General features: G+C 38.1%; 1 protein-coding gene across 8 annotated transcripts in view; it reads right to left on the minus strand.

Annotated features, from left to right (window-relative positions):
• The window catches only part of GRAMD1C (GRAM domain containing 1C), a 104,623-nt gene that overhangs the window by 42,758 nt on the left and 37,561 nt on the right, over positions 1 to 24,304 (minus strand). For 4 of the 8 annotated variants that reach the window (XM_061167178.1, XM_061167177.1, XM_061167183.1 and 1 more), the window contains one exon: positions 13,716 to 13,796. In XM_061167178.1, coding sequence (XP_061023161.1) covers positions 13,716 to 13,796 — 81 coding nt within the window. Of the gene's footprint in view, positions 1 to 13,715; positions 13,797 to 19,396; positions 19,493 to 20,073; positions 20,178 to 24,304 lie in introns of all 8 variants that reach the window. The other 4 variants (XM_061167182.1, XM_061167180.1, XM_061167184.1 and 1 more) reach the window with 2 other exon arrangements.

Below are 24,304 nucleotides of genomic sequence, written 5' to 3' on the forward strand. Positions count from 1 at the left end.
TAGAAATATTTTTAACTTCATTCAGAATAATTTCCTGGCAGGGACCTCGACTATAGTAAACACTAGGCCGAGTCTCAACTACCAGTTCTAATTTATTACCCAGAAGAAAAATTTTCATCTAAATGAAAGATCAAATCTTGCCCTAATTTCTACCTAGCTGTTCCAGCTAGTTTAGTAAAGAGTGTGACAAGTCAAAGGCTACTTGATGAACTGCAAGGATTAACCTCTTGGTGGTGAGGTAGGGTTGCTAAAATCTAATCATTTTATACAACAGCAGAATAAGGGACCAAAGTGACACTGGAAGATACTATTTGCTCAAACTGAAGAGAACTCATTATGGGGTGGGCTTCCACTCCCCTAAAACCAGTGCTCTTGACACATTATGGCAGTTCTCACTGACCTAAATCCAGATAAGTATCTTTACTCTACCATGGTAACCAAAGAGCTATGAGAAAAACATACATTAACTGTACTGTAAATGATCTTTATATACTTTTGCCGAGTATAAAAATCCCTTATAGTAAATGACTAGATACAGAGCAGAGCACAGCAGGTGTAAGAGGGAAAACAGAACCTAAGCCTGGACCTGAAGAAAGTCCGACATACAAAGGCTGAGTGGAAGAGGAGTACCCAGAAAAAAGTATAAAAATACAAGAGCGGCAGAAAAAAGTTCAGAAAGAATGACACGGAAATCAAGGGAAAAGGGTATTTCAAAACAGAGGGAGTGCACTATGATGTGAAATGCTGCTGAAATATCAAGTAAGACAAGCTTATGTATGTCACATTCAAGTGTGCAGAGGAGTGACGCAATCTGGCAAGCCAGCTGACCATAACTGGAGAGGGCAGGGAGAGGGTAACACAGAGAGGAAGAAGGAAAGAGTCTCTAGGGGAGGGGGAAGCAGCCAGGTATGAAGAGCCTACATTCCATGTTAAACATAAAAGGCCACTGACTAGTTTACACATAGAAAAGCAACAACTTCAGATGTGTGTTTTTAAAAGATATACTTTTAAAAGGACAACTTCTTTGGTAACAACCTGAAGGACAGATTAGAGTGTTTAAAGAGATATTTAGGAGACTACTGTAATGGTTCAAGCTAGAAATGATGAGGCTCTTGATGACATGACACATTGGCAAAGAAGAGGTAAGAAAACAAGGATGTACCAGGTTTCTGGCTTGGGTGACTGGTCAGGAGGAGGTATACTTCACTGACCAAGGGAAAATAGATGGAGGAGTTCTGCCAACCAGAAAGGTAAAAAAGAGGGAACAATAGACAAATAATTCTACACTGCCAGGATACTATATAGACTATGTGACTAAAATACTTAGCAATTTACATTTATTTTTTCCTGGTAGGTTTGAATACTGCTCTTATTAGATTTCTAACACTACTGGAAAACTTCTAGATTTCCAAGTAATTTCAAAAGAAAGAATCACTGGAGAGGGGCATAAGGAGGAATAAGAGGTTTGATAAGGCTGAAGAGTCTGCAAGAGGAAGCTGGATGGCACTCTTCTCAAAGATGACACTAACTTGCTCAGTTAACCACTATTTGGGGAATGGCCTCAGCACTGTTGACTTCCTGAGTGCTCTGCACTCAGAGCATCTGACTCAAACCAGCCACACTCACAAGCTGCACACACACACTCCATAGTAAATATACTAATGCTCAGAAGGGGAACAGTCTTTTCTAGACTTCAGAAGGCGTTCATCCTTACCATCCAGGTGTCTGATTACCTTGGAAGTCAGATTACTAATCAGAAATCTGCATGACAAGCATGACGTCAGGACAAAGGCAGCCGATTTTTAAGGGGAAAAATTACCTGTGATGCTGGTGAAGCCTGATGAGTCACCTCTGTCTCGCTCCTCCAGTGGTCAAAGTCTACCTCTATGACTTGGCTTTTCTGGCCTAAGTCCTAAGTCCTTGGCCTAAGTCTGGCCAAGTCCCTTTCAGATCAACATATTTTTCTTTTATAGATACTAACATAAGTAATCAACTGGTTTTTTTGTTTGTTTGTTTTTAATAATTTTTTCATCTTTGGCTGTGCTAGGTCTTCACTGCTGCTCAGGCTTTCTCTAGTTGCTGCAAGCAGGGGCTACTCTTGGTGCAGTCCACAGGCTTCTAATTGCTGTGGCTTCCCTTGTTGTGGAGCAGAGGCTCTAGGGTGTGCGAGCTTCAGTAATTGCGGCATCTGGGCTCAGTAGTTGTGGCTCCCAGTCTCTAGACCAATAGGCTCAATAGTTGTGGCACACAGTCTTAGATACTCTGCAGCATGTGAGAACTTCCCAGATCAGAGATCAAACTCATGTCTCCTGCATTGGCAGACGGATTCTTTACCACTGAACCTTCAGGGAAGCCCTCAATCAACTGTTTTAAACCACTTTTCCCCCAACCGTCATCCTTCAATTACAGATTCCCAAAATAGAAGTTGGAGTGACTTGTATCAAAATTGGGAGAGGGTGGGTCCACATACATTGAAAACCTATCCTCATCACTTCATCCCTAATTCTGACATATGGCTCCTCCTCCTTTTGGCCTTTGGGAATAAGCCTGAAAGCCATTCTGTCTCTTCAAGTCTTAGAATTTAAAATGAGTGCAGATTTCTGCTCTATTAGGCCCTGGATTTAAACACTCAGTCTTAGTTCCGTTCAGTTTAGTCACTCAGTCATGTCCGACTCTTTGTGACCCCATGGACTACAGCACACCCGGCTTCCCTGTCCATTACCAACTCCCAGAGCTTACTCAAACTCATGTCCATAGAGTCAGTGATGCCATCCAACCATCTCATCCTCTATTGTCCCCTTCTCCTCCTGCCTTCAATCTTTCCCGGCAACAGGGTCTTTTCCAGTGAGTCAGTTCTTCGCATCAGGTGGCCAAAGTGTTGGAGTTTCAGCCTCAGCATCAGTCCTTCAATGAATATTCAGGACTGATTTCCTTAGGATGGACTGGTTTGATCTCCTTGCAATCCAAGGGACTCTCAACAGTCTTTGCCAACACCACAGTTCAAAAGCATCAATTCCTCGGTGTCAGCTTTCCTTATAGTGCAACTCTCACATCTATACATAACTATTGGAAAAACCAAAGCTTTGAATAGATGGACCTTTGTTGGCAAAGTAATGTCTCTGCTTTTTAATATGCTGTCTAGGTTGGGCATAACTTTTCTTCCAAGGAGCAAGTGTCTTTTAATTTCATGGCTGCAGTCACCATCTGTAGTGATTTTGAAGCCCAAGAAAATAAAGTCTCTCACTGTTTCTACTGTTTCCCCATCTATTTGCCATGAAATGATGGGACCAGATACCATGATCTTAGTTTTCTGAATGTTGAGTTTTAAGCCAACTTTTTCACTCTCCTCTTTCACTTTCATCAAGAGGCTCTTTAGTTCTTCTTCGTTTCCTGCCGTAAGTGTGGTATCATCTCTATATCTGAGGTTATTGATAACCAAAACCTCAATCTCAGTATGTACTCTTAAATTTCCATGGAGAGTGAGTTTCCCAATAGCCCCATGCACTGGCAAGAGACGTCACTGTCATGTCTCTCAGAGGAAAAACAGTGCAAAAAGAACAGTTTGATTTCTGTACACATCCTGCCTATATTAATAGTATCAGTAATCCTAAATCTAACAATATGATACTATCACTAGAAACATAAAAATAATAATGATGTTGTGGTGGATTGAGGCCAGATCATAAAATTTTAGATTTGATGGTCTGGCTCTAACACAAAACATGGAAGGGAGAGCGGCTTAACCTCAACCAAATAGTGGAGGACTAGAGTGGGGGAATGCAATGGCACCCCACTCCAGTACTCTTGCCTGGAAAATCCCATGGACAGAGGAGCCTGGTTGGCTGCAGTCCATCGGGTCACTACAAGTTGGACATGACTGAGCGACTTCACTTTCACTTTTCCCTTTTACACATTGGAGAAGGAAATGGCAACCCACTCCAGTGTTCTTGCTTTGAGAATCCCAGGGACAGGGAGCCTGGTGGGCTGCCGTCTATGGGGTCTCACAGGGTCAGACACAACTGAAGTGACTTAGCAGCAGCATCAGAGTGGGAGAAAGGCTGAGGTTCTTTAAAAAATATAGAAAACACTAATTGTATCCCAGAAGAGAGCTGTCACTGTCTTCTGGCCCCACAAATTCCAACCACTCAATGTGCTGTCTTCAAGAAGGTGTTAAATTCAAAGGTTGTGAACTAAGCTGAAGCGCTATCAACTACAGCATGAATGACATGGTGACACTTTAGATATAAGTCTAAACATTGGAGACTTACAGTAAGTAAACTAAGTCAAATATCTGAAATAAACTGCCCTTTCTGAAGGAAAGCATCAGAGGAAGTGTATGAATGGGGAAAAAATGTACTTTTAAAAACATTCTTTCTCAAAGGCATCATATCTTCCTCAGGCTTTTTTCCCCTCTTGTAGATTTATCTTACTGGAGAAATTAAATATACACATACATAACATACACACACAAAGAGAAAATCATCCTGTTGCTTTAATCGATCCTAATGGAGTAAACTTTTATCTAGATTAATATGCTTTAAGGCTTTCTTAGGCAAAAGTAAGCAAAAATAACACTTATTTCGCTCTCAAATTCCTGAATTACAAGTAAATATGACTACAATATTCTGAACCTTAACTATCTAAAAGCAGTTTGAATATACACAAAATTTGCTTTTCAAATTACTTCTGTTTTTTTCTAGAATTTTGTAGTTAGGCTGTATAATTTATGGATTTGGATTTTTACCTTCTCTTTTTAAATATAGGATTACAAAAGATCAATGAATCTAACTAATGTGGCTTATCACTTTGAAAAACTAGAAGATAATTATGGCTCATAAAATTATGGACAACACTAAGACTACATCAAGCACCTAGCCCTATGCCTGGCACCTAATACTTCCTAAGTGGGAGTTACCGTTATTGTTACAGATATTAATATGTTAAAAAGGACTGTTCTTCAAAGATCACTAAGAAAGTACAGGAAGAGTAGCTCTGCTGTTGATTCTCTTCTCAAATTCCTTCTCTTGGTGAATTCTACAGCTTTTAAAATCCAATTAGGACAGTTTTAAAACTGAGATCTCACCTTCAACTTTCATTAAGTTTGCATGCATTTAACATACATGCATAAACATTGATTTTTGTCATAGTATAGACCAGAAACAGTAACCATTCTCTTTATTAAAATGAGAGTACAGGGATATTTCCTGGTAGTCTCACTGTTAGGACTCTGTGCTTTCACTGCTAGGGTACAAGTTCAATTTCTGGTTGGGGAACTAAGATCCCACAAGTCATGTGGTATAGCCAAAAAAAAAAAATCATTTTAAACGAGAGTATACGGTCCACTTGAAATAGAGTTGCATGTTCAATGTTAAAGATAACCAAGCAATGCAAAGATTTGAAAGATATAACTACAGTAAAGATGGTAATACTCCTCATGTATACATCAAAAACACAGGAGACATCAGGAAGTTTTCAAAAAGGGTTAGTTTTTATTCTCAATCTATAGACAAAATGTTACTTGGCTATGACAGCCTCAGAAGTATTCTGCAAGTCCCTCTCTTTCACCCACTTCAAAGAGCTTTTTTTTTTCCTTTGACCATTAAATTTCAGATCTCAGTTTCTCCTAGCTCTTCTGTACGCCTGAACTTTATCATTTCCCTGGAGGTATTTGTTTTTGTGAGGATGCATACAGTCAGCAAAAACAAGACCAGGAGCTGACTGTGGCTCAGATCATGAATTCCTTATTGCCAAATTCAGACTTAAACTGAAGAAAGTAGGGAAAATCACTAGACCATTCAGGTATGACCTAAATCAAATCCCTTATGAACATACAGTGGAAGTGAGAAATAGATTTAAGGGACGAGATCTGATAGAAAGCCTGATGAACTATGGACGGAGGTTCCTGACACTGTACAGGAGACAGGGATCAAGACCATCCCCATGGAAAAGAAATGCAAAAAGGCAAAATGGCTGTCTGAGAAGGCCTTACAAATAGCTGTGAAAAGAAGAGAAGCAAAAAGCAAAGGAGAAAAGGAAAGATATTCCCATCTGAATGCAGAGTTCCAAAGAACAGCCAGGAGAGATAAGAAAGCCTTCCTCAGCAATCAATGCAAAGAAATAGAGGAAAACAACAGAATGGGAAAGACTAGAGATCTCTTCAAGAAAATTAGAGACACCAAGGGAACATTTCATGCAAAGATAGGCACAATAAAGGACAGAAATGGTATGGACCTAACAGAAGCAGAAGATATTAAGAAGAGGTGGCAAGAATACACAGAAGAACTGTACAAAAAAGATTTTCACGACCCAGATAATCACAATGGTGTGTTCACTCACCTAGAGCCAGACATCCTGGAATGTGAACCCAAGTGGGCCTTAGGAAGCATCACTACGAACAAAGCTAGTGGAGGTGATGGAATTCCAGTTGAGCTATTTCAAATCCTGAAAGATGATGCTGTGAAAGTGCTGCACTCAAGATGTCAGCAAATTTGGAAAACTCAGCAGTGGCCACAGGACTGGAAAAGGTCAGTTTTCATTCCAATCCCAAAGAAAGGCAATGCCAAAGAATGCTCAAACTACTGCACAATTGCACTTGTATCACATGCTAGTATGCTCAAAATTCTCCAAGCCAGACTTCAGCAATACGTGAACCAAGAACTTCCAGATGTTCAAGCTGGTTTTAGAAAAGGCAGAGGAACCAGAGATCAAATTGCCAATATCTGCTGGATCACTGAAAAAGCAAGAGAGTTCCAGAAAAACATCTATTTCTGCTTGATTGACTATGCCAAAGCCTTCAACTGTGTGGATCACAATAAACTGTGGAAAATTCTGAAAGAGATGGGAATACCAGACCACCTGACCTGCCTCTTGAGAAACCTGTATGCAGGTCAGGAAGCAACAGTTAGAACTGGACATGGAACAACAGACTGGTTCCAAACAGGAAAAGGAGTACTTCAAGGCTGTATATTGTCACCCTGCTTATTTAACTTATATGCAGAGTACATCATGAGAAACGCTGGGCTGGAAGAAGCACAAGCTGGAATCAAGATTGCTGGGAGAAATATCAACAACCTCAGATATGCAGATGACACCACCCTTAAGAACTAAAAAGCCTCTTGATGAAAGTGAAAGAGGAGAGTTGAAAAAGTTGGCTTAAAGCTCAACGTTCAGAAAACTAAGATCATGGCATCTGGTCCCATCACTTCATGGGAAATAGATGGGGAGACAGTGGAAACAGTGTCAGACTTTATTTTTGGGGGCTCCAAAATCACTGCAAATGGTGACTGCAGCCATGAAACTAAAAGACGTATACTTCTTGGAAGGAAAGTTATGACCAACCTAGATAGCATGTTAAAAAGCAGAGACATTACTTTGCCAACAAAGGTCTGTCTGGTCAAGGCTATGGTTTTTCCAGTGGTCATGTATGGATGTGACAGTTGGACTGTGAAGAAACCTGAGCGCCGAAAAATTGATGCTTTTGAACTGTGGTGTTGGAGAAGACTCTTGAGAGTCCCTTGGACTGCAAGGAGATCCAACCAGTCCATCCTAAAGGAGATCAGTCCTGGGTGTTCATTGGAAGGACTGATGCTGAAGCTGAAACTCCAGTACTTCAGCCACCTCATGCGAAGAGTTGATTCATTGGAAAAGACCCTGATGCTGGGAGGGATTGGGGGCAGGAGGAGAAGGGGACGAGAGAGGATGAGATGGCTGGATGCCATCACCGACTCGATGGGCATGAGTTTGAGTAAACTCCGGGAGCTGGTGATGGACAGGGAGGCCTGGCATGCTGCGATTCATGGGGTCGCAAAGAGTCAGACATGACTGAGCTACTGAATTGAACTGCACTGAACTGATCCCAACTCACTTGCATGTGATAAGTGCAAAAGTGATTTGGAGATTAATCCTTTGTCTGTTGCTTCATTTGCTATTATTTTCTCCCAATCTGAGGGCTGTCTTTTCACCTTACTTATAATTTACAATAGCCAGGACATAGAAGTAACCTAGATGCCCATCAGCAGATGAATGGATAAGGAAGCTGTGGTACATATACACCATGGAATATTACTCAGCCATTAAAAAGAATTCATTTGAATCAGTTCTAATGAGATGGATGAAACTGGAGCCCATTATACAGAGTGAAGTAAGCCAGAAAGATAAAGAACATTACAGCATACTAACACATATATATGGAATTTAGAAAGATGGTAATGATAACCCTATATGCAAAACAGAAAAAGAGACACAGATGTACAGAACAGACTTTTGGACTCTGTGGGAGAAGGCGAGGGTGGGATGTTTCGAGAGAACAGCATGTATATTATCTATAGTGAAACAGATCACCAGCCCAGGTTGGATGCATGAGACAAGTGCTCGGGGCTGGTGCACTGGGAAGACCCAGAGGAATCGGGTGGAGAGGGAGGTGGGAGGGGGGATCGGGATGGGGAATACGTGTAACTCCATGGCTGATTCATGTCAATGTATGACAAAACCCACTGCAATGTTGTGAAGTAATTAGCCTCCAACTAATAAAAGAAATGAAAAAAAAAAAAAAAAAGACATTAAGAAAAAAAAAACAAAGTGATTTGGAGAGGACGCTCAGATCCAGGGTAAAACAAACACAAACTGCAGTAGCAGTCTCAGGCTCCTTGTTAGAATGAGGGAATGCACTTGGAAAACACTTGGTATTTGGGGGGCAGGATTAAGCACAATATGTCCCTAGGGAAATACTGGAGTTTTCAGCCCCTGCCAGTAAGAGCAGCCCAGGAGGTGAGGTGGGGCCTTCCAGCATCATGACCTGGAAGGGCAGAGTGGAGTTGCCGGTGCTTAGGGCTTACTGCATTTGCTTGGTCCTCTCCCCAAGTGGTTGCCATGCACTACTGGACCCAGCATCCTTGGGCCCACCACCTTAAGCATCTCCCATGTAGAAGCACGGGCATTGGGCTCTGGGGAGACTGGATACCCAAACGACAATAGACTTAAGGAGGTAGGAGGAGGTTGGCCTTGAGGCTGCCCTGCCCACCTTGTCTTTTCACTTAAGGAGGGAGGAGGGGCTGGGCTTCACAAGATCCCCCATCCCCACCCTTACCCACTTCTCTCCTCTCTCTCCATCTCCTGATTTCCAGGTCACTTTGAGTCCCCCAGCATTCAGGGAAAGAGAGAGCATTCAAGCAGAGCACTGTTTGAAATACCCAGACCTCAGCAGCTGCCTGAAAATTTAGAAGCCATTCAATCCTAAGAGCACTCTAGTGAGGGGCTTAGCTGGATGGTGGTAAGGAAAGGAGGTAAGGTTTCTGACAGTGGTGTTTAAACTCCTGCTGCAAAGAAGGAGTCTTTCCTATAATCTGGAAATCTCTACTCTTCCTTCAAGCCATATTTTTTTTTTTGAAATAACAGCTTTACTGAGCTGTAATTTACATATCATAAAATTCACTTTTCTAAAAGCATACAGTATGGAGCTTCCTTAAAAAAAACTAAAAATAGAGCTACCATATGATACAGCAATTCCACTCCTGGGCATATATCCAGAGAAAAACATAATTCGAAAATATACATGCACCCCAATGTTCACTGCAGTACTATTTACAATAGCTAAGATATGGAAGCAACCTAAATGTCCATCAACAGATGAATGGATAAAGAAGATGTGGTACATACATATAATGGAATGTTACTCAGGCATAAAAAAGAATGAAATAATGCCATTTGCAGCAACATGGATGGACCTAAAGATTATCACACTAAGTGAAGTCAAAGACAAATATCACATAATATCACTTATATGTGGAATCTAGGGAAATGATACAAATGAACTTACAAAACAGAAACAGACACACAGATTTAGAAAACAAACATGTTTAACAAAGGGGAAAGGTGGCACAGGGGGGATAAATTAGAAATTTGGGATTAACAGATATACATAACTATATATAAAATAGATAATCAACAAAGACATGCTATATATAGCACACTACTCAATACTCTGCAATAACCTATATGGAAAAGAAGTTGAAAAAGAACAAATATATCCATGTGCTGCACTGTAGTCACTCAGTCATGTCCAACTCTTTGCGACCCCATGGACTGTAGCCCGCCAGGCACCTCTGACAATGGGGATTCTTCAGGCCGGAAGACTGGAGTAGGTTGCCATGCGCTCCTCCAGGGGATCTTCCCAACCCGGGGATTGAACCCAGGTCTCCCACATTGCAGACAGATTCTTTACCATCTGTGTCACCAGGGAAGCTAAGATATATGTATATGTATAATTAAACCACTTTGCAGTATACCCAAAACACAACATTGTAAATTAAATATTCTCCAATATAAAATAAAATATGTTTAATGTTATTGCAAAATAATGGCTATAGAGAAATAAATATCTGTCAAAAAAAATAAAAAACAACAGTTCTACTAAGCCATAATTCACATATCATTACATTCACTTTCCTAAAAGCATACATATCAGTAGTATTTAGCATATCCTGAGTTGTACAACTATCACTACTAACTTTACAATATTTTCATCAACCTGAAAAGATATCCAAATTCATTAGCAGTCACCCAACATTCCTCCCTCTCCCTAGCAACAAATTTATTTTCAACTTCTATCAATTTGCCTGTTCTGGACATTTAATTAAAATAGAATCATATAATGTGTGTTCATTTAGGACTGGCTTCATTCACATAGCATAATGTTTCAAGGTTTACCATGTTGTACCATGTATCCATACTTCACTCATTTTTTATTGCTAAATAATATTCCATTGTATGAATATACATTTTGTATATTTTTATGCATACTTTCATCTGTTGATACTTCCATTTTTGGCCACTATGAATAATGCTATGAATATTTGATTGCAAGTTTCTGTGTGAACCATATACGTTTAATTTTCTTGCATAAACCCAGAAATGGAATTGCTGAGTCATATGGTAGCTCTATATTCAACATTTTGAGGAACTGCCAAACTGTTTTTCAAATATTTCAAAGTTTTACAATGCCACCAGCAATGCATGAGGGCTCCAGTTTAACCACATGTTCAACATTTGTTAATGTCTGTCTTTTTATTTTAGCCATCCCAGTGGGTGTGAAGTGGTATAACTCATTGTAGTTTTGATGTATGTTTCTCTAATAGCTAATGACCCTAAGCATCTTTGCATGTACTTGGTCATTTGCATATGTTTTTTGGAGAAATTACTACTCAAAACCTTTGCCCATTTTTCACTTGGCTATTTGTCTTTTTCCTGTTGAGTTGTAAGAGTTCTTCATGTATTCTGGATACAAATACCTCCTCAGATATATAATTTGCACATATTTTCTCCCAATCTATGAGTTAGTTGTCTTTTCCCTTTCATGACGGGCCCCATCAAACACAAAAGCTTTTAATTTTGATGAAATTGAATTTATCTATTTTTTTTCTTTTGCCACTTGAGCTTTTTGGCTGTGCAGCATGTGGGATATTAGCTCCCTGGCCAGGGATCAAACCTACGCCCTCTGCATTGGAAGCATGGAGCCTTCACCACTGGACCACCAGGGAAGTCTTGTCACTTGAGCTTTCAATATCATAGCTAAGAAACCACTGTCTAATCCAAAGGTCATAACTATTTACACCTAGAGTTTCTTCTGCTAATGTTACACTTTTAGACCTGCATTTAAGCCTATGATCCATTTTGAGCTAATTTTTGTATATGGTATGACGTAGGGGTTAAAGTTCACTCTTTTGCATGTTGATATCTAGTTATTACAACAGCAAACCATTTGGTGAATCCAGCACTATTCTTTCCTCACTGAATTGTTTTGGCACCCTTGTCAAAAATCAATTTATGACTGATAAGATTTCTAGATTCTCAATTCTATGCCACTAATCTGTATGTCTAGACTTTTGCCAGTAGGCATACTGCCTTGATTACTGGTTTGTAGTAAACATTGAAATCAAGAAGCATAAGTCTTCTAGTGTTATGAACCTAATTGTATTCCCCCAAATTCACATGTTGAAACTCTAACCCCTAATATGGCTATATTTGGATATAGAGATTTTAAGGAGAAAATTAAATGAGGTTGCTCTAGTCTGAATTGTGTCCACCTACAATCCATATGTTGAAGCCCCAACTCCTAATGTAATGGTATTTGAAGATGGGGGCCTTTGGGTTCCAAAACTCTAAGAAAATAAATTTCTGTTATTTAAGCTGTTCAGTTGATGGCATTTTGACATGGCAGACCTAACAGACTAATTCATCTAACTTTGTTCTTCTTTTTCAAGACTGTTTTTGCTATTCTGGGTAACTTACATGTCCATGTGAATTTTAGGATCCACCTGTCAATTTCTATAAAAATGCCAGTTGGGATTCTGATAGGGATTGTATTAAATCTGCAGCTTAATTTGTGGAGTATTGTCATCTTAGCAATATTAAGTTATCTAATCCATAAGCATGAGATTCTTTTCTGTTACTTAAGTTGCCTTTAATTTCTTCCAACAATTGCTGAATTTATTTATTGGCTCTAGCACATTTTTATTGGTTTTCTTGGGATTTTATTTATAGAAAAACATGTCATCTGTCAATGGACATAGTTTTATTTCTTCATTTTTAAAGTAGATGTCTTTTACTTTTTTTCCTTGTCTAATTTTCCTGGCTAGAACCTTCAATACAACATTGGATAGAAGTGGCAAGAAAGGACATCCTTGTCTTATTCCTGACCTTAAAGGGGAACGACTAGTCTCTCACCAGTAAATATGTGGCTATGAACTTTATCCAACTGATGAAATTCCTTGCTAGCCCTAGCTTGTTTTGTTTTGTTTTGTTTTTTTAATCATGAAAGGATGTTGTATTTTGTCAAAAATTTTTTCTGTACTGATTGACATGATCATGTTTTTGTCCTCTATTCCACTAATGGTTTATTACATTGATGTTCATGTGTTGAACAACCTTGAATAAATCATGGTATATAATCTTTTTTTATGTTGCTGATTTTGGCTTGCTAATATTTTCTTGAGGATTTTTGTTTCCACATTCATAGACACAATGAACATAAATATTGGTCTGTAGTTTTCTTGTGATGTTCTTTGTCTGGTTTTGGTATCACGGTAATAATACTGCCTTCATAGAGTAAGTTGGGAACTCCTTTTTGGAACATTTTGTGACAGATTGGTGTTAATTCTACTGTAACATTTCACAGATTAATCAATGAAGCCAACTGGGCCTGAGTTTTTCTCTGTCAGTAGATTTTTGATTATTAATTCAATCTCTTTCCTAGTTATAGGTCTATTCAGATTTTCTATTTCTGATTGAGTCAGTTTCAATAGTTTGTGACTTTCAAGGTATTTGCCCATTTTCATCTAAGTTAATTAATTTGTTGGTATACAATTGTCCTCCAACTAATAAAAATAAATGGAAAAATAAATAAATAAATAAAAATAATAAATCTAATGTATCTTTTATTGACTATCTATTTTCATTCCCTTTATGTTTCATTTACCTTATTTTGGATGGTAAGTTATTTTTAAGTTATTTTCTCAGTGGTTACCCTGGGGATTTCAATTAACATCTTAACTTGTAACTATGGATTTTGCTTTGCTTCAAGTTTCTTCTTGGATTTGAATAGTCTAGTCAAAATTAACCCCAGGAAAATAAAAAGGAGCTTTCAACTCACAAACACTGGTTAGGCACACACTGGGAGGTTGGTATTATAATAAGCACCAATCTCTGGTGTGAACACTTACCTTGTCTAATAGTACATTCTGCCACAACCTAAAGATACTGAGGTAACTTCTATCCCTGGCAGCAAAAGATGTGAAGAAAAACTGCAAAGACAAATAATAGGTCAATTTTACTATTACAGAAGAAAAAGGGGAAACTATCTGTCATAACAGTCTCCTGGCACTTGCTATGGTCAAAGCAAACTAGCAGGTCACCATTGCCTACTTTATATGCTATTTTTGTTAAACTTTTCACTAGAGTAGAAGTGTGTGTGTGTTAATTGGTCAGATGCGTCTGACTCTTGGCGACCCCATGGACCTGTCAGGGTCTTCTGTGGAATTCTCCAGACAGGAATACTGAAGTGGGTGCTGCTATGCTAAGTCACTTCAGTTGTGTCCGACTCTATGACCCTGTGGACTGTGGCCCGCCAGGCTCCTCTGTCCATGGGATTCTCCAGGCAAGAGTACTGAAGTGGGTTGCCATGCCCTCCTCCAGGGGATCTTCCCAACCCAGGGATGTAATCTGCGGCTCTTGCACTGCAGGCGGATCCTCTACCATCCTCTACCCGGGAAACCCATACTAGAGTGGGTAGCCATTCTCTTCTCCAGGGGATCTTCCGGACCCAGGGATCAAACCGGGTAAAGGCAGATTCTTTACTGTCTGAGTCACCAAGGAAGTTCTTACAATTGGAGAAAACAAGGTAACTGGTGCATGAACAAGGGGTCTTTTAAAATTAGATCTTAGAGAAAAATCATTTTATCAGTATTTACTAGGGAAATGAGCTTGAAATGGGTAGCTATTTATGTTCATTGTAGTTTATTAAACTCAACCTAAATAAACTTAAGACAAAAGTTAAAATTTTATTTATTCTAAACTTTGCAAATAGATATGACTGGTAGCCATCTGAGCCAAATATACATAAAGAATAAGAAAAAATGCAAGTGGATGTCAGCGATAGATTCATTTTAAGGATCCTAATTTAAAATATCATCAAAAAATAAAATAAATAAAATATTATCTTTCATAGTCTTCTAAAAAAATCCATAAATACCTAATGTCAAATAATCATAAAACATCCATGTTAACAAACATTCATTTGCTTTGCATGTTGTAGAAGAAAACCTGTAGCTTCAATCTATTATTCCATGTCTTCTTTTAGCCCTATCTCTTCTTCTGTATATAATGGATTTTTGCAAAATCACACCTTAAAATAAGCTTTATGAGAAAATATAACAAGTGGCAGCACTAAATACAGTATCTCAGTATATCATCTCTTCTGTTCCTCTAGTTAGTGACTTTTCATGATTGACTGGTTATTTTTAGGAATGAGAAAGCTCAGTTCCATGTTTGATTTATTAAATAAAATGCCAAACAAAATAATATTTGGGGTGTTTATACTTTTCATAGAAAGATTTTAAAGTAATATTTTTCCAATTAATAACCTTGTTTATATAATATTCTTCAAAAAGCAAAGCTTTTTATAAAAGGGATATAGCTAGGAACTCTTCCAACCACAATCACATATATAATAAGTGACCTTTAATAAATAAATAAATAAAAAATAAATGATCATTATTTACTACTCTCTATATCCTCTTCTTATAAGAAAAATCTTCTAGTCCATCTGTTTTTCACCACAGTGTTATGCTTACCAATTTCCACCTTTTAAACTTGATACTTTGTTAACAACTTTATCCACTCTTGTATGCTAAAACCACATTCTTAGTTCCTTAACACTCCCATCTTTCTGGACAATTTATATAAATTACCACCTCATTTTATTACTTTTTAGATATCCAACTTTAAAAATCTATTAATAAATCTTGCTTCAATAACAACCTAGGGAGGTCCCTGGTGGCCTAGCAGTTAGGATTTCAGGCTTTCACAGCCATGGCCTGGGTTCAGCCTCTGGTCAGGGAAGTGAGATCCCACAAGTCATGCAGTGGGGCCAAAATAATAATAACAGAAACCTCAATTTGTGAGGAGTTCTGGATAATGATATCTCTAAGCTGCTGGGGCACAGAACATATACTAGAAACAAAAACAACTAATAGTACCACAATTAACCTTCCTTAATACAACAGAGCACACTGTAAGACAAATATTTAGTAGTGTAGTTTTTCCCCCCATGATGATGGAAAAGAGATCACTGAATCAATATAGTGAGGTAGTTAGGACCAAGATCTCTGCAATTAAACTGCCTGGGTTCATATCTTGGTTCTACCACTTAGTTCTATGACTTGGAGTCACTTTTCTTTAGCTTCCTCATATACACAATAAGAATAATTACGGTAGCAAATTTCTGTGAGAACCAAAGAGAAAATAAATGTAAAAATACACAGTATTTAGAACAAGTATTATATATTTGGCAAATGCTAGTTGTTGTTATGATTATGGAAATTTAAATGTTTGACCCTGAAATTCCATTACCTATGTGAGAAAGAGCCACACATGAGCTTAAGCAAGCATGATCAGGCTGTTCACCACAATACTGTTTGTAATAAAACAATAGAAATGAACTAATAGTCCAGGAAACCATGGTAAATCCATTCTACAAAATATTATACAGCACATTAATAAACAGAGATAGGCCAATCTATATGTGCTAACCTATGACTCCAAGAGATAATGTTAAGTCCTTTTTTAAGAAAGGAGAACTGAAGGACAACAAATATAGGATAGCACTTACTTTAAAAACAAAGCAAAAATATATGCTTATATATATACATTTATACATGTAAATACAAAGGAAAGGTATGAAAAGATATATGCGATCCCATGGACTGTAGCCCGCCAGGCTCCTCTGTCCACAGGATTTCCCAGGCAAGAATATTGGAATGGGTTGCCATTTTCTTCTCCAGGGAATCTTCCCAACCCAGGGATTAAACATGAGTCTCCTGCATTGGCAGGCAGGTTCTTTACCACTGGGCCACCAGGGAAGCCATGAAAAGATATATACCAAACTGATAACAGTGTTTGCTTCTAAAAAGGCAATGAGATTAGCATGGAAGGAAGATGTTAGTTTCAGAACTGTTTGATGACTCTGTCAAATAATTAAACATATACATACGTGGACAAAAATTCAATTAACCATCAAGCCAAGAAAAAAAGAGAAATTTATTCAAGCCAAACTGAAAATTATAACCCAGAGACAGTCAGAAATTTCTGAGGACTGTTCCACTAGTCAGCAGTTAGAGATGCAGTTAGACAAAGAATCATGTACCGTATTAACAGATTAAATGATAAAGTTCATCAGAAATGTTTGGTCAAGTGTGTATGTACAGAGCAAGTCTTTAGCTCACTGAGAACCCCTGTATGAGATGGAAAAAGAAATATTAATCTTAAAATTACAACACTGGTGTCTGAAGAATAGGTGTATTCTTCTCAAAGGTTGATTATAGCCTCCTGCCCCAGGAGGTCTTGTTAACATGTAACACAGATGTACACTGCACACTGGCAGAGACCCATCCCAAATGGGGACATGCTGGGGTGTGTTATGTGTGTTTCAATTCTAACTTAGTTTGATTGTTCTGCCATAGAGAAGTTTATAATTTTTTCTCATCAGATATATTAACTGTACAATTAAGAATAAGTTTATTTTAGGGCTTCTCTGGTGGCTCGGTGGTAAAGAATCTGCCTGTTAATGCAGGAGACACAGGTTTGATCCCTGATCTGGGGAGATCCCACATGCCACAGAGCAACTAAGCCCACACACCACAACTACCGAGTCTGCACTCAAGAGCCTGGGACCCAGGACTACTGTTCTCATGCCCTGGATGAATCCAGGACTGAAACAGGGAAAGCCTGTAACATCTTGTGCTAAAAAGCAATGAAATGCTCGAATAATGCTGAAAACAGTCAAAAGGATACTAGAGCCAGCTTGAGGGGCTCCCACTGACCAAACCTGGGACAATTTGAGTATCAAAATAAATAATGATAGCAGTGGATTATAACTTATTAACTGAAATAAGACATTATGAGGTCACACTGATACGAGTAATAATGAATAACGAGTAAATAAATGAATGAATTTGATGAGGAATTGTATATTTCCTTAGTTTCAAAGTAGCTTACTACAAAACATAATTACAAAGGAAAACAGACTAACTTTACAGTAAAGTCTTATTTACACCACCTTATTTAAGTGATCAAAGTGAAGATCAAGAATATCAACAGCAAGGCATGTGTGTGTGTGTGTTCAGCTGCTCAATTGTGGCCCATGGACTATAGCCTACCAGGCTCCTCTGTCCATTGAATTTGCCAGGCAAAAATACTAGAGTGGGTTGTCTTTTCCTACTCCAGGGGATTTTCCTGACCTAGGGATCCAACCCATGCCTCTTTTGTCTCCTGCACTGGCAGGCAGGTTCTTTACCACAAGTGCCACTTAAGAAGCCCCACCATCTGAGAGGATGCAATGGAAAGAACAGAGAATAACTTCTGTGCTATTTCTGTCAAAATTGCAAAACTTAAACTTAATCATAAGAAAATACCAGACAAACAAAACTGAGGGATATCCTACAAAATATCTTACCCATTAATATAATCTTTAGAAGTATCAAGGGCACAAAAGTCAAGGAAAGACCAAGAGATTAGTTTAGAATACGGAAATTAAAGACCTTGACAACTAAATGTAATATGCATTTCTGAACTGGGTCTATTTGCTATAAAGGATATTATTGGGATAATAGAGGAAACTGAAACAGGTTTGAGAACTCAGCAGCGACAATGATCAATACTAAATTCTTGAATTTGATGGTCATGCAGTGGTTAGGTAGGAGAATGTCTTTGATGGAAATACATGCTAGACTATCTGGGGTGATGTCTGGGATGATAAGGCTTCAGAGTGACAATTTATTCTCAAATAGTTTCCAGGGGAAAAGTTCTTTGTACTGTACCTGGAAGTATTTTGTAATGATAAGACTGTTTAAAACAAAAAGTGCATGTGAAAGAAACTTAACAAGATTAAAAAGTATCATTATAATGATTCAATCTATTTATCTCCCAAGTCCCCTGCTCTATTGCCTCTTTTCTCTTTCATTCCCTTCCCTGTTTCCTTCCTTCCTTTTTCTCCTTCATCCCCTACCATGTTTTCCTTTTTTCTTCCTTCCTTTCTTCTTTTTCTTTCTCAGCATTTTAATTCTAAAGTTACATACAGAGCTTTTAATTAATTTTCCAGGTCAGTAGAGAAAGATTCTTCATACCAAGAACTGATAGATATTGTAGGTGCATAATAAAAAAGGAAGGCAGCTAAAGCAAATTGCCATTCTAAAAAAGGGTTGTAATGATTGGGTTGTAATGATTATGTCTTTACTTATATGTTACCAAATCTCTGTTCACCAGAACTGTTCATTTTTATTAGTTGATACTGTGAAGGTATTATTGACTAAACAACAATTATAGAACTATTAGAGTATTTAGAAATAATAAGGATGTTTTGCCAAGGTTTATCCCACCTACCTCTTATAATTAAGAAATGAAAAACATGAGAGAAACTTTTCTGTAAATAATAAACTACAAAAAATCTGATCAGTTATTTAAAGTCAATAAAAAATCAGTATTTAAGTATACAGAAATCTAGTATTAAATACAGTGTATCTCTATCAGATACGCCTAACTCCAAGAACTGCTTATATTCCCAACTCTGATGATCAGTATGAGGCAAATTTTCTCCACATTATGTAATAAGGCAAAGGTAGTTTTTCACCTTTTCACCCTCTGTAATGATATGGACAGCATTTGGGATGAGTCGAGCAGTTTTCTCCTTGGTTATGAAGGTTATGTTCTTTAAAGCAATAGAAATCTAAACATACAAAAAAATAATGAAAAACTGCAAAACAAATTTCTCAGAAACATACACAACACAAAATATCAAGTATTACATCAACCTGGTCCGGAATATTCAGATTAAAAACCTGCAGGAGTTAATAAGCATAAGTTTGCATTCTCAGAGGAAAACATGGTGAACAGACATTCTTTCCTTCAGTAATTTCCTCCATCAGCTCCTATTATCTAATATTAGGATAAAGTATAAAAAGACATGCGAGTGTTTATGTTCCACGTTAAAACACACAGAGACACAAACAAAACTCAGTCTGTCACATAAGACATGCTTTTGGCAGTCAAAAGGAGGTGTGTTTAAGCTTTTTTCAACCTGAAATCTCTTTCCCAACTATATTAAATATATACAAATGGAGCTCAGTGTATTAAGAAAAATATATTACACACTTATACTATACATAAATAAATGTGGATGTATACAAGTATAGATAAATATATATCAACTTACTTTGAAATCTAAAGTACACTTTTTAGGAGCACTGTATACACATTTCTGTCTATGCAATTACTTATATCAGCAAATCTAATGAAAACATGTCTTACTGTAGTTTCCCATCTGAAGATGTTGCTATAGAAACACAGCCAGTTTTCTGAAAGGTAGAGTCGTCCCTGAAGCAAAATGTCCCTCTGAAGAGCACAAGCATAATCTACATACACAAGAAATAAGGAACAGCTTAGTAACTAAAAACTGTGCCAACTTCACAAATCTCATACAACTTTAACCATGGAAAGTCCTCACTTTGTTCATTAGTTCATTCATTCATTCATTCCCTTCTTTCTATACTTTGAGCACCACACACCAGATATTTTTTGCTAGTCACTAGGGTTATCAGAAATAAAACTTGCCCTTGTGGAATGCTGTCTAGTGAGGAAGGTATACAATAAACAAATAGAAAAATAAGCCTAATGACCAAAGTGTGGAGAAAGCTGAGAGCGTACAAGGAGCATACAGGTATGGGATATGGGGCGGGGAGAATATATATAGAAAAGTTCTCCAGAAAAAGTGACTTTTAAACCAAAATCTAAAGATCAATAAAGGGTCAGCTGGACCATGAGGGAACAGGATGTGCAAAGGCCCTGTGGTAGAAAGAAACAATACCTTTAAGCAACTATACAAAGATAGATCTCTTGCTAGAGAAGCTGGATCATGTAAGGTCTCACAGGCCATGGCAGACTGTGGACTTTATGAAAAGCCATCAGTGAGTATCAAGGGGAAGGAACATAATCAGATGTATGTTATTAAACACCAAATAATTCACACTGTGACAATGGATTTAGATAAATCATTAGGAAATCCAGGGGGAAACTGATGGTGGCTCAGACCAAAAGATGGCAGTACTAGAGAAAGAAGTAGTTAGGTTCAGAGATATTTAAGGGGTAGTACTGACAGGGGCTTTCCAGATGGCACTAGAGGTAAAGAACCCACTCGCCAGTGCAGGAGACACAAGAGATATGGGTTCAATCCCTGGGTCAAGAAGATCTCCTGGAGGAGGGCATGGTAACCCATTCCTGTATTTGTGCCTAGAGAATCCCATGGACAGACGAGCCTGGCAGGCTACAGTCTATAGGGTCACCAAGAGTCAGACATGATTGAAGCGACTTTGCACACACACACGGATATGGAATTGGTAACTAATTAGATGTTGGATGAGGGTGAGGGAGGGAGCAAGGATGACACTATAAATTTTATACATTTTAAGTTTAGCTTCAAATTTGGTCCTAACTTAGCTCTAAAATCCAGCAAAATCAAGAGGACTCTGATAAATGCCACTGCCTAAGGAAATGGCAACCCACTCCAGTATTCTTGCCTGGGAAATCCCATGGACAGAGAAGCCTGGTAGGCTATGGTCCACAGGGTTGCAAAGAGTCGGACACAATTGAGCGACTTCACTTCACTCACGAGTAAGTTAACACCATGCCTCTAAGATTAAGACATGGCTCTGTGGCTAGTGTAAACAGCATTGCTAAATTATTAATAATATAAAATATAAAGAGCTGCTTTGAGGAGATTTAGCTTAATTAATATATTTTAAAATGATATTAAGTGACTAGTAATTTTAGGAAAAAGTTATTGAGGTTATGAACCCCAAGATATTTAAATTTGCTCATGTTAAATTTCTAAGCAAATACTAAAAATTTAACAAAGGAACCCAAGTCTTTCACAGTGCTTCCTCCAGCAAAACAGAACTGAGACACCACCAAACCAAAAAAGAAAAAAATCCTAGTAAATAATTAAGCAGATTAAGTTACTCATTGACTAGTATGCATCTTTAAAACAGGGATAGGGCTAAAGGTCATCTTAAGGTATTCTGAAATTTTTATCTAAACCACTGAAACATTAATTCAGTTCCTCTCAAATATCAGATCAGAAATATGTGGTAGAACAAAGTCCTACTGTATAGCACAGGAAACTCTGCTCAATATAATGTGACAGTCTGTGGAAAGGGAGTTTGTGGGGAGAATGGACACATGTATATGTATGGATGAGTCCCTTTGCTGTCCACCTAAAACTATCACAACATTATTAATCAGCTGTTTTTGTTTAGTAGCTAAGTTGTATCCAACTCTTTTGCGATTCCATGGGCTGTAGCCTGCCAGACTCCTCTGTCCATGGGATTTCTTAGGCAAGAATACTGGAGGGGTTGCCATGTCCTCCTCCAGGGGATCTTCCCAACTCAGGGATTGAACCCATGTCTCCTGAACTGCAGTCGGATTCTCTCCAATATAAAACAAAAAGTTCAAAAAAAATTTTTTAATTAAAAAAAAAAAAGACATACCTGATAGATTAATCACAACATAGATAGCCAGGCCCCTCCCCAAGTTTCCTATTAACTATGTCTGGGCTGGGGGAAGTGTCTGCACATCCAGCAAGGTCCCAGGTGATGTCAATGTTGCTAGTCTGTGGACCACAATTTGAGAACCGCTGCTCTATTTTACATTAACTCTATTCAAAGCTATGCTAACATTTTAACTGAAGACTATTTGATATAGATTGACAAGTTTTTTTCAGTGGCTTTAAAAACAATCTCTCTAAAAGAGGTATGTTTTATTGTAATAAACTCTTACCTCACTAAAGTTGTTTTTTTTATAAGATGGCTTCCTAGCAATAAGTCCCAGACAAGAAATGGACAAAACAATTTTTAAAAAGCAAAGGGATTTTACCTTTTTTCCTCCTAGTTTCCCTACTGATTAACAAGCCTATAACCACAACACTAATCGGCACTTCAGAAGGCAATCTTCTACCTGACTTGAGTCATATTAACAATCTGATTCATCTACAATTGAATAATGTTTGTCAAAAATTGTTTTATGTATTCATAACTCTGTGTGTGTGTGTGTGTGTGTGTGTGTGTGCGCGCGCTCAGTTGTGTCCAACTCTGTGTGACTCCATGGACTGTAGCCTGTCAGACTCCTCTGTCCATGGGATTTTCCAGGCAATAATACTACAGTGGGCTGCCATTTCCTCCTTGAGAGGATCTTCCTGACACAGGAATCAAACCTGCATCTCCTGCACTGCAGGTGGATTCTTTATCACTGAGCCATTAGGGAAGTCCCTTTTATAACTTTATAATTGGTTACTGGAAAATTTGAATAAAGTTAAGTAAATTAACCAAGGAGCACAGGTCACTTTGATGCATGTATTAACATCAACTTACTAGTTTTCACATGATCAATTTCAGCCAAGTGAATGGCTCCAGCGCCTAAAGATTTACTTTAATAACTAAAATATAACAAAGGATACAGTGGAAATATGTGAAAAGTGTTAACAGGAATACAGATGGAGTGAATCAGCACTATATAATCCCAGAGTAAGCTTGCACAATAATAGTACACCCATTTTCAAACAAACAAGATGTACTATTTATGTACTATTTAATTTTACAGAAGAATTTAGGCATAGCTCTGCCGGGGTCCAGCCCCAGCAGGATCCAGGGGAACCCTCAGGATGAACGGCATCGGTCGGTGAGAGAGAGACACGTAGCACCGGGGAGAGAGAGAGACCAGACCAGGATATGCAGCAGAGTCTGGCAGTTGTTTTATTTTTCACCGTAGCCTTTATACCCTAAGTCGGTACATTTCTAAGGGGCAGATAAGCATACAGACTTAGTTTAACATTATATCAGCTTGTCCTTCACGAAACCAGGTGTGCTCTGTATATTTTTTGTTTATGAGAGTCTTTTCCCATAGATTCTTTGTACATTATCTTCTGGCCTTGAGGTTAGCAGAAAACAGAAAATTGGCAGTCTCATGGTACAGCAAGTTGCAACATAATAGAAATACAATCCTGTTAACATGAAAGTCAGTCTTTTTGCAGAAATTCTCAGCTAAATTTATCTAAAAAGTTTAGCACACAAAGACTCTGTGGCTCTGGTGAGGCAGCCCCTGTTTAGCACTCCTGGTTAAAATTAACAATTATCTTATTGTTTTTACACTAGGGCTAAACTCTTTATTTTTCTAGATCTCCAACTATATTAACAATAGTTTCCACTGCACAACCTCAGCACATTAACATCAATCAAACATTGATCCAATAACCACTTTTAAAACAATATGTTTTGTATTTTTTAATAGGGCTTCCTCACCCTCCAAAGGGCTCTGTGCCTATTAGTGCCTTTTTAATGGTTAATCGCTATGTATAATATCTTTTGGCTTTCAGGCCTGTTGACAATTTATGGCTTGCACCTGGTGCAACTTTAAGCAACTTCAGTAGTCAACCCTGTCTTTTTTGTGGTTAATCTATTTTCTTTCTATTAGGTGTCATCTCCATGGGAAC

The sequence above is a fragment of the Dama dama genome, chromosome 19 (assembly GCF_033118175.1).
Source record: "Dama dama isolate Ldn47 chromosome 19, ASM3311817v1, whole genome shotgun sequence".
Lineage (NCBI taxonomy): Eukaryota > Metazoa > Chordata > Mammalia > Artiodactyla > Cervidae > Dama > Dama dama.